Source organism: Platalea leucorodia (genome assembly GCF_965183815.1).
Source record: "Platalea leucorodia genome assembly, chromosome: 17".
In the NCBI taxonomy this organism is placed as follows: Eukaryota; Metazoa; Chordata; class Aves; order Pelecaniformes; family Threskiornithidae; genus Platalea; species Platalea leucorodia.
Window position 1 is genome coordinate 1,858,310 of NC_138839.1, and position 14,812 is coordinate 1,873,121.

Below are 14,812 nucleotides of genomic sequence, written 5' to 3' on the forward strand. Positions count from 1 at the left end.
AGTAAAAGCAGAGAGTTTACAAGACTTATGGTATTAATTTAAGAGAACTTAAACCTTCCATGTTTACCCTGGTACTTTGGCTAGCAGGGATCACTATTCCCACAGTGTAACTCAAAGCACAGAGCTTTCTCTTTGCTCAAGTAGTAATTCCAATCCAGAATGCCAGAGAGTTGGATTGCACAGGGAAGCAGAAAGTGTTGCTTTCACTGTATATTTTGAGACTGGCAACTGCACTGCAAGGTATTGCAGGATGAACTGAGGTCCTAGGTATTACAGCAGTATCTATTATAGTAGAAAAAAAAAAAATGATAAAAATGGAGTGAGGATGGTTGCATTGGAGACAAGGGCAGAGGCTGTGGCCCCTGGGCCAAACTTCTTCACAGCACACTGTGAGGCTAAAGCAACAAAAAGAATGGTTTGCTGCATGAGAAGTGATAGACAGCAAATCTTTTCTTCACAATGCTACGCACGTTCTGTTTCTTGTGTGCAGGTGAGAGAAGCTTACCTGCAGTTCATGATCACTATTGCCAAAATGATCCGGGAAGACAAGAATGTGTCTAAAGACGATTCCTTTGTCCAAGAGGAAATGGCAAAGGTTATGGAGCTTGAAACAGAGATTGCAAATGTGAGTACAGAAATCAAGAACTTCTCAGGATGTTGCAGGGAGCAAGGGGTGAGGGTCTTTTGTGCAGCAGTTTTCAACACAGCAGAAAATTCATGGCCTAGAAGAAAGCAGGGGGAAGACAACTTGTTGTGCCATGAGCAGCCCAGAAAACAGAGTCTCTGTGTGTATAATTATGTCTACTGTATACACTGTTGCTGTGTCTGCTCTAGTCCTAGCCATATTTATTTTTGTAAGTCTCCTAAAGCAGGATAATCTATCTTCTGCTAAAGGTACACTATGATAACAGCAGGGCTAGCTCCCTTGCATCCTTAGAAGTCTATAGCACTCAAAAAAAAAAAAGCTGTCTTCCATTCTAAAGAGAATAGAGGGAACCACTTGGCTCAACATGTTACTGAAATATTATTGAATCGGGGGGGGGGGGGCCCAAGTTCCATTCCTGAAATTTAGAAAGCAGTACTGGACACCATCAAATGAGCTTTCATTTCCAAAATAAACTGTTTTATTCACTTATTATTTGAGTGTGTATATGTGCATGCATGCAATTTCAGCCATTGACACTCATGTCAGTTGATTGTAGTAATAACCTTGTGAATGTCTTCAGGCAACTACCCCAGCAGAAGAAAGGCATGATGTAACCTTGTTGTACAACAAAATGACCTTAAAAGAGCTGCAGGAAAAGTTTGCATTGAACGTAAGTGTTTAATGAGCAGTCTAATACTTTCAGCCTCCTCTTACTACCATATGCCAATTGGAAATGGCTTTGTGAATTTATCAGTGATGCAACAAAGAGAGGTATAAAATCATTCCCATTCTTAATCTTGTCTTCAGAGGCTCTTAAAAAGCATTGTTCTACTGAACAACACTACAGCTACATTCAATCCCATAGACTGTATGAAGTCCAGACAGTTACTAAGGCACTTAAACTCCTGGCATTGGTGTATGTCTTTCTGTCTGCCTAGGAATTTAACTGGACCTTCTTCATCCAAGGTGTCATGTCTTCAGTGAGTGTTCAGGTTGACCCAGAAGAAGAGGTTGTTGTCTATGGCATGCCCTATCTGCAAGAGCTGAAAGCAATTATCTCAAAGTACTCAGCAAGGTAAAGAAACTAGAGAATATCAAAGACAAAAGTTACGGAAGTATTCTGGAAATGGAAATTATTGGGCCCACTTGCTAGTTCTGCCAGAGCTTCTCCGAGAAAAGTGACACCACTTCACTGTAAAATATGAGTCATGTCTTCTAAGGTCCTAGGGTCCTAAAGTACTGTGGTACTAGGTGTCTCACCTGCTCACATGCTTAGAAAAGGTTAAATAGGAAGAAAAAATGTCACAGGCTTAGCTCTTGTTATGCTCTAGAAGGGAAGAAAAATAATAAATGAATCCCTGAACAGACTTGGTAGCACAGTCCTCGGTCTGGATGCCTCTACAGTTAGCCAGCCTGTTAAGTAACAGTCACCTGTAGATGCTATAAAACTGATGACTGGCAGCAACCAGTTGCTTCTTATCTCCCCTCAAAATTAAGTTCCCCCTCTGACTGTCTGCACTAGTGTTGCTTTTTACAGGGGATTAAACTCAGCTTTGCTTTCCCCCACAGCACCATCCAGAACTACCTCATTTGGCGACTGGTAATTGATCGAGTCAGCAGCCTGAGTCGGCGTTTCAAGGATGCTCGGGCCAGCTACAGGAAGGTATTTCCTCTCTTCCTAAAGAGACTGTAGCACATAGTACTGGAAGAGAGTCCTGCAGTCACCAGAAAAAGTCCTTGTCAATACAATGACATTATTATGTCATGTAATCCCCAAACAAATCTAAAAACAGCAATCACAACAAGAGAAACTTTTGTCTTCGGTTAACCTCCTCTTTAGGCAATGATTTACAAAAAGAGATGTGTAGGCAGAATTAATCTGTGGTGGTTGCATCGCAGGCACTTTATGGGACAACACTGGAAGAAGCCCGCTGGAGGGAGTGCGTGAGTTACGTCAACAACAACATGGAGAATGCAGTGGGAGCAATGTATGTCAGGGAGACTTTTGCTGGTGAGAGCAAGAGGATGGTATGTAGTTTACCCTTCATAATATTGTACATCCACAGTGTCTACAGTGCCTGTTCCCCTCCATCTGATCTCCCAGCCTGTTTTATCTGTTAAAGATATCAATCAGCCAAGAGTCAGAAGGCATAAGAACTCATTTATGATGCTCTTTTAAATGCGGAGTACCATGTCTTAAAGCATAGAATTTGGGGACATCATCTTTCAGTCAGAAACTTTTCACCTCTACTTAGCTGTGCCTGAGAAAAATAGCATGTAAATGATTAATTTCTTACTGCCTCTCTTTTAGGTCCGAGATTTAATAGATAAGATTCGTGAAGTGTTCATTGAGACTTTAGATGAGTTACAGTGGATGGATGAGGCATCTAAAGAGAAGGCTCGTGAGAAGGTCAGAGATAATAGGGAACTTCAATATTCTGTCATGAATATGAAATTTTTGGAATTTTGTAGCATCACTATTCCCAGTTCCTCTGCAAATGAGAGGAAATGACTTTTGATATTCACTATCCTGTTATCCGTTATTCTATTACACTGTCCATTTCTTTTTAATCCTTTGTTAGCTCAGATACATTTTTATTTCCTTTAATGAGTCTTGTGAACTATCTTACAAATGAGAAGACAGCACCCAATGCATCAACTAGAATGACAACTGAATACAACGCAGTCCCCTGAAGAAAACTTTTCATTGACTGTAGAACCACCAGCACTGTTCCAATAGCAAGAAAAGAAAAAAAAAAAGACTAGATGAGGGTTAAGCCCAGTCCCTGTTGGATTGGGCTGTAGAGTCTGCAAGTCCACCATAGTGGCTGGACACCAGATGAGGGAAAGACCAAGTTCCATACTAAAAAAAAAAAAGTCATGGTCTCACTAGGCAGTAGGGTGTGTTTGAACAAGGTCTTTAAATATTTGCATTCAGTTTCTCACAAACAGGTGGACAATAGCAATAAAGAATTTGAACTATTGTATGTATTGAAACTTAAAAAAAAAACAAACAAAAACCACCCCACAATTAAGAGGAAACATTAAACTCTCTTCTTTTAGGCAATGGCAATTAAAGAACAAATTGGCTATCCAGATTACATTTTGGAAGATCAGAATGAAAAACTAGATCAGGAATATGCCAATGTGAGTATGCTGTGCATACCTCAGTAAGTACCAGAGTATAAAAGCCTACACTTATTTTCTTGCCACTTGGAATACCTATACCTGTGCAACGGTCATTTCCAAGTGACCAGACAGCATACAAACTTGATTGTGTTGAACATATTATAAATAAATGCATGCAAAGAGCTAACTATTAAGTGATACCTTGCGATCAAAACATTTTTAGAAGATACATCCAGTGGCATGAGGAACTCCTCTTTCCACACAGCTTACTAATATACTTGGATATCTGTTTCTTTAGTTAAACTTCAGTGAATACAATTACTTTGAAAACATTCTGGAAAACCTGAGAGCTGGAGCCCAAAAGAGCCTGAAAAAACTTCGAGAGAGAGTTGACCAAGACATGTAAGTTACCAGGCTGCATGCTACAGACAATCTAAATTCTGAAATAATGGTTATTGTGTTTAAGTCATATGCTATGGATAGGCGAGAATGCTTATGTCTGAGATCTTCCAAGTTACTTCCTGGAATTAAACAAGTAGTTCATTGACTCCTGTGGTAGGAATTCATCCAGTTCTTTTGGAATCTCTCTAATCCTTCATCAAGCTGCTTCACATTCAGATATTACATTGAAGCTACTTAACACTAAAGCAGTGACAGATCTTTCTGACAACTCAGCAAGGAGGAAGCAAGATAAGCAATATCATGGAACTTCTAAAAATTTATAATCAGGGGGAAAAAAGGCTTAAAATATTCTGGCCAGAATTCTGTTGGAAATGTGCCCAGTCTTGGGAAGGTTGAGCACCAGATCCAATTTCTGTCCATTTCCAGCAGATTACTTCACACTGCACCTAGTAAAGTATAAATGTGTTTTTCAGGAAGTGCCTGTCATAGGTGCAGGTTTGGCTGCTTCATGATCCCTTCTTTGACTCCATGAATGCATCCTGAGTAAGTCTCAGGCCTCAGCCTGTATTGCCCTTGCTGTTACCTTGCAGTTCTCTATTCTTAGGCAAATCCTCAGCTAATGCTAGTCTTAAAACAACCAAAAAGTAGCATGTTCATAAATTGTTACTGACAGCTCTGAGGCGAGCAGTTGGCATCACTAACCAGTAAGGAGCATTGCTACGCAACATCACCAGGACAACCCCTCCAGTCCTTCAAGTGCAGTGGAGCTCCTGCCAAGTCCATGACATGGATACATCCCAGAAGCCCTGGCTTTCATGTTCAGCAACAAATGCCTTGGAATATGACCCGATTTCCAGAGCTATGAGCTAGCCAATCCGAACTTTTAGTAGTCCAGTTAGCTGTGTTGGAGGCATCTAGCTCAGGAAGCTGCCTGGCAGAACTATTGCTGAATACATTAGTGACAGATGCACTGTAATGGAAGGCAGAAGTAAGGAAGCTAATACCAACCTGATGTGTTGTTCACAGGCTTCCAGGCTGTGCAATGCTGGAAGAGAATGTCTTGAGACAAAGGAAAGTAGATTCCAATAAGAATTTCAAACACCTCTTCACAAAATGTAAAATAACACAGAGTTATTAATAAGCAAGCAAACAAAAACCCTCCAAAGGGAAGCATTAGTCAAATTAATTGTTGCAAAGCCTATTCATTTTTTCTATCCCTCTTCCTATGAAGTGGTTTTAACTCAAAATGCGAGCAGACAATGCAGACACTTAGAAACCTCCAGTGAATTACTGATGAATAATTCACCAAGGGAGATTTCTGATCAGTCAGCTAAATACCAGAGCATTTTTTTCTTGTTTTGTCCTTTCTTGAGGAATCGATCATGGTGCTCTTCATAGCAAGAATTCTTGCACACCATTGGTGTTCTTAATCCACAAACTGTGTTATAGATCACTGCTGCCTTTCACAGTCTGCCTACAGAGATGGATGGTAGCCCTCTAGTCAAAATTCCAAATACCTCTGCTCATCTTAGGTATGGTTTAAAGCACGTTTGTGGGAACCTTTTCATGGTTTCATGAGTTATGCCTTCTTTGCCTGGTAGTTTAACGATATATGAAATACCAATAACTTGCGCTTTTTCCATGTAACAAATGACATCTTTCTAGTGATGTCTCTCCAGTAGCTTGAAGGGTTTCCCCAAGGAGACATAAACCCACTTATCACTCCAGATCATTGTTTAATTAAACTGAAGGAGAGTATATAACTAATATTGCTGATATTATTAGCTAATCATTGCAGTTAAGAAAATTAGCCATTGTTCATAATCATAGACTTCTTGGGGGGAATGGGGTGGGGGGGTTAGTTATTACAAGCTACCTGGCCAGCTACAAATATTTATGTCAGACATGCCAAAGAGAAGCTTACGGACCAAGAATGCATTTTCACAACAGACTGGCCTTCAGAACAAAACTGGTTTGAAAAATTCTCAAGTACCCCCTCAAATTCAGAACAGATCCATGCTCCCTCTCTATGCGTGTGTTACACCCAGGTTAGTGGCAATATCAGCACAACCCATTTCTACCACTTATTCCTGTTCCCAGGCTGCGATGAGCAGTCCTCTCTATTCTGTTAGTCCAGAACAACCAGCTTTTCAAAAACTGTAAGATTAAACATGTGCTGTATTTCTTAAGCAGAAAATTTGATTCCATTCCAGAGCAGCCCACAAGCAGTTATGTCAAAGTAACAGCAGATACAGCAACTAGGGCATCACGAGATACTATAAGGACGAGAGGTGTGGGAAGAAGAATATCTTAGGCTGATGCTGCCAAATACTTATCGTAAGCTCATGGCTTCAGACTGATATTGCATGGTTCATTAGAACAAGGTGACTAGAAGTGTATATCAGAGGTGGAAGAGAAAGAGAAATACAAAGAATAAAAAGTTATCGAGCTATTGGGGAGAGTTTCCAGAAGTAGCCTACTTAAAAATTACTTCTCAAAGTTAATACTCATTATCTATGAAATATTGGACTCCAAATGCAGGCATTTATGTGTCTGACTGTGATTATTCAGTTTTAATTTTTCAACAAAGTTTGGTCTTAACTTGCAATTTGAGTAACTGCCTTCTGCCACTCAAAATGTCCTCTAAATGCTAATTTTTTTTTGAATGCAAACTATTCATTTCTTCTCAAACTTAGATAGTGTTAAAATGAACTGGTAAACAGTTACCACATTCCACCCCAGTGTGGCTGTTGAACATTCAAGAGCAAAAGCATTTCTCAGTTTAACTTGTCATTGTTTTGGATGAAAGGTGCTCATAAATGAGACACTAGTTATTTCCTGGTATTAGTATTTCTTTACAGCTATGTTCAGTGGCACCCTTCTTCCTTACCTCAGTCCTTTCCTTATACACAGCCTGTGTTTTTTTAACCTTAACAACTCAATGAAAAGAATGTCTAAAAAAAAAAATCATAACTAACTGTGTGCAACATTTATTTTTAGATGGATAATTGGAGCTGCAGTGGTCAATGCATTCTATTCCCCCAATCGGAACCAGATAGGTAGGTTTACAACAGTTTTAAACAGCTGCATGGAACTAATTAATCATTTTTTGCACCACAAGGGTGCAAGTCTGCTATCCAGAGGCAAACCAGCCTGTGCCCTTATGGAAATTCTGGGCAAGGTAGACAGGCTGCTCTTTTCAAGCAGTGGCTTTGTTGATGAATATTCAGCTCCCCCTTCCCCACCCCACCCTTGGCAGGCGTAGTTTATATACGGTAATTGGAACAGCCTTATGTTTGAAAGCCTGAGACAGTAACTGCTACTATATGAGTGCCAGCTTCAGAGACCAGAGAATGCTCACAGTGTGCTCTGGGCTGTTTGTACTCATGTTTCTACATTCCTCATAACCATATAGGCAGCTCTCCAGTTTACTATCTGTACAGATGGTACTGAAATTGTATTGATAAGAGGCATACCAGACTAAAGAAACCTGCCTCTGCTTACAGAATGTCAGCTCTGCAACGTTTTGCAGAGTTGCTAGGCTGACCTTTCTTGTTCTTAGCAGAGAAGAAGATCTTCAGACTTAAGACATAGCGAACCTGTCTGGCTCCCCATGCTCCCTGATCTCTGAGCTGGCACAGGTGGCCAGAAGTTCAGGTTGAGCCTGCAGGTGCTTTAGAGCCCTTGCTGAATTCTGAGCACCCCAAACAGGAAAGGAACCAAATAAATTCTACTAAGTAGTACTTATTCAAATTCCCAGACTGCCAAGAAGATCTACTATACAAGCACTGCCAAATACTGTCAGAGGAAGAAATCTGTGCCTTTTTTAGGCCAGACAGCAACTGTATCCTGCTCACAGGGCAAAGGCCAGAAATGGAAAACAACCCACCCAACCAACCGTCACAAGGGAAAACTTAATTGCTAAAAGCAGAAACATCCAAAGTGCTCATAATTTAGCCCTCTAGCCTCATCAGAGAGAACTGTTTTCTGTTTGTGTAGCTTCCACTTACCTCCATAGCGTAGGTACAGTAAAAGCTGTGGCCAGTCCTTCAGCCGGAGCAGGGTACCCCTTTAGCTTGCCAACATGTACCATCTGAGAGCTGTACTTGTAGGCAAGCTCAGGCTCCCTATTTATCTCCGGTGGTTTTATGCTGATCGTAATCAGCTGTGAGCCAGCTTTCCAGGCAGGGAACTCAGGTCTTAAAGAAGACTGGTTCCTCTACAACTTGGCCCTTAGAAATAATATGGAAGTAACTGGTTTAAGCAACTTGAAGATGACTATGCAAGCCAAAAATCCAAGCATAGCTACCCACAATAGTGTAATGTCTGTTAAATCCTATTTCTTCCTGTCTCTAGTTTGAGGAAGATCATTTTCCATACTACTTTCTGTTTCCTGCTTCTGTCTTATATCTCTCTCCCCAAAATTGTATGGATAAAACCTTCTATATAGTCAAAAAAGTTTTTGTCTCTACATGAAACATTTGCTATATAATTTCAGTAACTCCTTAGAAAGTATCTTATTAGGATTAATTGCTTGGAGTCTTAATTCCCCTAGAAGTATATATGCTTTTCATCTTATGTACGTGGGATAAAGACCAAATCCCATTGATTCTATATAAGGCTTTTGCCAGTAGACTGGAGAAGGACAGACCTCCTACTGCCCCCGAGACTGCCATCCAAGTGCACTTGGTGCTCCGTAGGAATTACTGCTGTGCGTGTTTTACACACTGAGTATTGTTGGTAATCAGCATATGATTGCTAACCTTTCTTTAACAAAAACAAAGCAATAAAACATCCATTAGTTCCCCTATAAAATGGCTCTAAAACACAAACTGTACTTATCTCCAAAAGACAGTTACTAAACATTTTGTTCTTGACTTACTGCAGCACACATTATAGACCAAATTAGGCTAAAGTTGAAATGTAAATGATGCTTCATTCTCAAACAAGGAGATATTGTAGTTGCAGATGTGCTAAATTAAACCTTTATTAACTTGTCATTTTCCATTTATCAAGAGAAACAATTTCACATGAGGAGGCATGATGTTGTTTCTAATCATTTTATATTTTATGTTCCTTCCTGATCCTTAAACCAAGCAAACAATCTGTCTGCAAAGTATGCAAAAATAAAGCTACCTTACAGTATCTCCCTCTCTCTTCCCTTCTTTGCAGTTTTTCCTGCCGGGATTCTACAGCCCCCCTTCTTCAGCAAACACCAACCACAAGCCCTGAACTTCGGAGGGATCGGGATGGTTATCGGGCATGAAATTACTCATGGGTTTGATGACAATGGTGAGAAGATAGCTGAGAAAATATTACTCTTCCAGTTGCTCTCATTGCACTGTACGAAAGGGCAGCTACACACTGCAGTGACTGAAGCAGCCGTGCACACCATCACGCACCCGCCCAGTCACTGTCCGCGAGCACCATGGGCGCACTGTCAGCGTTCTGGTGAACGCTTTGCAGTGAGCGTTCCTGAACTAAGCAGGTCACACGAGAAGTAAGCAGATGTTAAAAATAAACTGAGTTAATGACAATTCTCAGGAAAAGCTGTTACTTTTACAGCATCGTCAGATTGGAAATACAATGCAAGCAGGTACACTGGCTCCTAAAGTAAAATGAAATCCATTAACTACGTTCTTGGGATAGAAGAGCTGTCAGTAGTGTCTTGAAATCACAGGAGACTTTTTTTCCCCAGCACGAACGTTTGAAATCAATTGGCTTTATTATCTTTCTATAATGCTATGTAAAATAGTTTTGGGCAAAAACTCACGTCTGATACTGTAAGCCAGTAATTTCTTATACATGGGTTTTCTTCAGTGTGTTGGTTTTATGTTAATTAAGCTTGTGCAGATTACACATAAGCACACAATACAGCCTCGGAAATCTAGATCCATAGCAAATAAAAAGCATGCTCGAGCCAGAGAGCTGAGAACACAAACACCAGAACTGCAATTTCAGCTTTTTCCTGCTGTGGCAAAGTCATTAATTCTCTATGATCCTCAGTTTTGTCACATGGACACACAGCATAAGCACTTAAGACACCTCAGAGGTGGGGATAAGTTTTGTTACATGATCTCTGTATAATCCAGTTTGAAATAGAACTAGGCCTTAGTGCTATAACTAAATTCAGGGCTGCTGACTGAACAGGAAGTCACGGAATAATAGGGAATAGAGATGTAATGACTGCAATTGATCTTGTTCATTCCCTTGTGCCAAAGGAGAATCAACTGTGCCAAAAACATTTCTGATAAATCTCTGTAGCACAGACCATCTAAATCAAAGGAGGAAGAGGGGAGGAAATGCAGCATTAAAAAGAAACGGGTGCTACACTGGAAGAACGGTTGCTCTAACATACTCTCACTCAAAACTGTCCTTTTTTCTTGGATTTTCATACAGGCAGGAATTTTGATAAAGATGGAAATATGCTTGACTGGTGGAGCAATTTCTCAGCTATGCATTTCAAGGAGCAGTCTCATTGCATGGTTTATCAGTATGGGAACTACACATGGGAGCTGGCTGGAGGACAAAATGTAAGTAAAAACAACCATTTCCACACCACTGGCTTTTTATACGGAAAAATAATGAATGTAAATGGAGAGTCTCTACAGACGATAAGCATAAAACCCCTATGCTACAGGATAATTGTTCTGGAAATAAGATACAAGGGTTGTTTCTTGTCAATTAGGGATACTAGTGTAGCCTAGAAAACCAGCAATATCTGTGTGCGCTTGGGTTGATGGTGAACTGCGGCCACGTTTGCTTTTGCTGCCAGACCCCATGAGGTGTTTTTTGCAAGGGAGAGGGAAATCTGGTGTTTGCTACTGTATTTTGCCAGTCCTGCTAGCATCTGTTCTGCCCAGCAGCCCATAGTCTGTTCATGTTATATTCGTATATATTCTCTCTATTCTAATCTACAGCTTTTACCCTATTAATTTTTTTATTTTCATTCTCTCCTTTCTTTGCCCCAGCACAAAGTCACTGCTTCCTTCTGTTCCAGACATGACTGCCTGTGATGCATGACTGTGCTTCAGCTGGAGGTTCTTAGGGTTGTCGATGTTACTGACTATAGAGTAAATGAATGATTATTCTTTTACAGGTCAGTGGAATAAGCACATTAGGAGAAAATATTGCAGATAATGGAGGAGTCCGACAGGCTTATAAGGTAACTTCCAGATATAGTGCGAGTTAACTTTACCCCTGGGATGCAGTAATGGGGTTACCTATTCTGTCATTAAAAAATTGACAATTAACATGTTATTACCCTATTCAAAAACTTAAAGCCGCAATTATATATCTAGAAGCTTATGTCCCCATAGATCCAATCACAGTGTAGGATTGCTGGCATTCTTGCACCCAGGAGAAGACCACCTAATTCTCCTAGCTATACTTCGATGTACTGCAATGCTTGATGCTGCACACTTCTGTCTCAGGTAAACAAGGGCGATGTTCATAAACAGGCACGGTATTAGCAAGGAAAAAGGTAAAACACCCTCAATTTTCTAAAGCCCTTAATTCTGAAAATGGCAGCTGCAACTTCAAACAGCTTGTCACACAGCAAAGAGCACTGATTTCTTGGCAACACAGTTTGGTGATATTATGAAGCAGAATAACTGTTTTTTCCAAGTTTATTTCTCTCACACTTTTCATCTTTGATCTCGAAAGTGGCACGTCAGGTAGGACATGAAAAGAATAGATGGAAATACCGTCTCTTTCCCAAGGATACAGATCATACCTACCAAAATACCTGTCTCTAAAAGCCTAGCTCCTTTTGTTGCTTTCTTTATGTGTTTTATAAGCTTTAGGAAAATAACACTAAGAAGTCCCTTCTACCTTGCTGCTAGTTATTTTTCATGCAGCTATAAAGCAGAATAAAAATGCAAGGATTGATAATGTCAGACCTGCCTGCCTCTTTCCAAGGTAAAAGTTTGCTTCAACCAGTCAGTTATTTTCAAGAGAAGAGAAATGCAACTGGTATTTCAGAGCACTGCCTCCATGCTGTGGCTGAAAAATGATGTTGTTCAGCATGGTTTTATCTGTTACAAACACTCTTGCGTGTTGCCGTACTTCTGCTCTAGCAGGGGAAGTCACTTCCAGAGTTGGGGAAGTCCAGTACCTTTAATCCTCCAGGTTCACACACCGTCATTATGAATAGGAACACAGTATTTATCAGCACAAAGGCTCTTCCCATATGGAGCTCAGGTGTGAGCATGGAATGTTCCTTTCCACGCATAATCCTAACAGAGGCCGCGATAAAGCTTTTCATCTCTGGCATTTTGAATATGGCAACAGTTAAGGGTGTTTACAGAAGAACATTCTGAATTTGCAGAAATCTAAACTGACGATTCTGACTCCGAGAAATACCATTAAAATTAATTACTTCATTAAAGTGAATATGTACTTCATTCTAAAAGCTATTACGAATGTGGAGGAGTAGTGTGGTATGACATAAACTGCCTGCACACAGAACCCTCTGATGTTCGGTGGTGCTGAATGTATTTTTACCCTCAGCTCTACCTTTTGTGTTTTGTGTGCTTTGGGACTATCTCGGCAACGAAGAGGATAAGGTAACGGAACGTTTGGAATTAACCATCATGAGGACACATTAACTTGTCTCCATTATGTCAATATACCTAAAAAAAGAAAATTGGCCAATTAATGTGTAACAATAACAGGTAATGGATTTAACATTGAGCAAGGTTATTATCTGCTATTTTATGAGCAGTTACCTGAAGAGATAAAAATCATCACCATAGAACTGTGGAGAAGACTTAACGCTTTGTTTACAGATACCAATTCCTATAGAAAGAGTCATGTGAAACCTGATGATTTTACTTCAAACTTCAGTCACAGGCATTCAGTCTCCGCAGCGTTATTGATTTAATACGCATCCCCAGCTATACTTAAATACGATATTAGCAGTCCCACTTTGTCATGCTTGCTCGCTGAGCCCCCATAGCAAAGTAATGGTCCGTCGGGGTCGCGGCATACCTTTCGCTAAGATGGTGTGCCCCATCTTGCTGAAGAAATTCAGAACAGATCTCCAAGTGACTCAGTAAAGAACACGCAAAGCTTCTTGCAGTGAAGGTCAGCTGGCCAGCAATAACTGCTACTCTAAAACTCCGCTTCCATATAAAAGTATGTTATTTTTTTCCTGTTTTGTAACAGTTTTCAGTTCGGAGATTACTGTACCTAAGGAGCTGAATGCAAATTGTATTTCATTTTTTTACTAGAAAAGTCAACAGAGTACTTACGTTGACAGCTTTTTCATAAAATTGGCAGTACTATTTGTATTAGATAAAAACTACAAAAATACAGAAGGGGAGACATGTTGGGTTCATACACACTGTGACTAAAATCTCTCACCCCAAAATAACATTCAAAATACCCATCATTCCTGAATAGGCCATCCTGCTGCTTCTCCGCATTGAATCTGTGATCATTTCTAGGCCTACTTAAAATGGCTGGAACGGGAGGGGAAGGAGCCAAAGTTGCCTGGACTGAATCTGTCCCACAAACAGCTTTTCTTCCTCAACTTTGCCCAGGTAAGAACACTGGGATGCAGCCACTACACGCTGCACGAAAGCATACATTAGGTGATCCTAAAGGTTAGAGAGAAAATCAGTCCCAAGCTCTGCTTGGGACAGTGATTCACCATTGACCGCGCTCATCAAAAGGTCCTCAGGACAGACGTGGAAACAGCGGCTTAGTGATGAGAGGAAGGAGTTTTCAGTAACTTTTCTGAGGGCAGTACTGAAACCTGCTGGGGTGAGGATCCAGAGAACCAGAGCATCTGCCACCAAAAGCGTGGCAGACGACTTACAGGGGACAACAACTTTCAAGAGCTTGCCACTTCATGGATCATTTCATGTTCCACTAACATTTATGAGAAAACTCCTCTTGCTTTCAATGCAGCAGGGTTTCAGCCATTTTTTAACGTGCTGGGGAAAACTGAATGCCTGAGAAATACCAAGCCAGCAGCCCTGAACTAGGAATACATGGTCAGATCACAGACTTTGCTACAGATTCCACTTATTTCCCTCTATACCACTTTATTACAATGCAGAAACAATAAGTTTGCTGAGTTGAATTTCACCCTTCAGCCTGGATGAGAAACTCCCGAATGTTTACACTCTCAGAGTAACAAATATTTAACAGCAGGTCAAATATTTGACAGTAGGCCAACGCACTTAGTGTTGTGCCTCAGACTCAGACTTTGGCTCATCTGTTTGAGGAACCATGTGTGAAATCAAGAGCTAACATATCTATCCCAAAGCATCAGATCTTGATCCAAGAACTTGATAAAACAAAAACTAATTAGTAAATAATTGTATCTGTTCTGCCTCCTCTATAAAACTATATTGTAACAAATTGGGATGGCTCTTAGGAAGAGCTTTGAAAACAGTGAGAAGGTCCCCAAACTGAATTCCCTTTAATACTGACCCACTAATGATTAATCCTCCTTGTCTAGGTTTGGTGTGGCTCCTACAGACCAGAGTATGCTAGCCAGTCAATAAAGACAGATGTTCACAGCCCTCTGAAATACAGGTGGGTTTTATGAACTGATTTACTAATCAATAACTTACTTGGTTCAACCCATTGCAGCAATACAGCACAAAAGGAGAGAGTGGATCA

General features: G+C 40.5%; 1 protein-coding gene across 1 annotated transcript in view; it reads left to right on the forward strand.

Annotated features, from left to right (window-relative positions):
- MMEL1 (membrane metalloendopeptidase like 1) overlaps nucleotides 1–14,812 on the forward strand; it is a gene marked incomplete at its 5' end in the record, with an annotated part of 29,936 nt that overhangs the window by 13,767 nt on the left and 1,357 nt on the right. Inside the window, 14 exons of the mRNA XM_082329158.1 lie at nucleotides 491–625; nucleotides 1,227–1,316; nucleotides 1,585–1,721; nucleotides 2,216–2,309; nucleotides 2,546–2,674; nucleotides 2,958–3,056; nucleotides 3,710–3,793; nucleotides 4,074–4,177; nucleotides 7,178–7,236; nucleotides 9,350–9,469; nucleotides 10,577–10,710; nucleotides 11,277–11,342; nucleotides 13,627–13,722; nucleotides 14,649–14,725. Of these exons, the coding sequence (XP_082185284.1) occupies nucleotides 491–625; nucleotides 1,227–1,316; nucleotides 1,585–1,721; nucleotides 2,216–2,309; nucleotides 2,546–2,674; nucleotides 2,958–3,056; nucleotides 3,710–3,793; nucleotides 4,074–4,177; nucleotides 7,178–7,236; nucleotides 9,350–9,469; nucleotides 10,577–10,710; nucleotides 11,277–11,342; nucleotides 13,627–13,722; nucleotides 14,649–14,725 (1,424 nt within the window). The remainder of the gene's footprint in view (nucleotides 1–490; nucleotides 626–1,226; nucleotides 1,317–1,584; nucleotides 1,722–2,215; nucleotides 2,310–2,545; nucleotides 2,675–2,957; nucleotides 3,057–3,709; nucleotides 3,794–4,073; nucleotides 4,178–7,177; nucleotides 7,237–9,349; nucleotides 9,470–10,576; nucleotides 10,711–11,276; nucleotides 11,343–13,626; nucleotides 13,723–14,648; nucleotides 14,726–14,812) is intronic.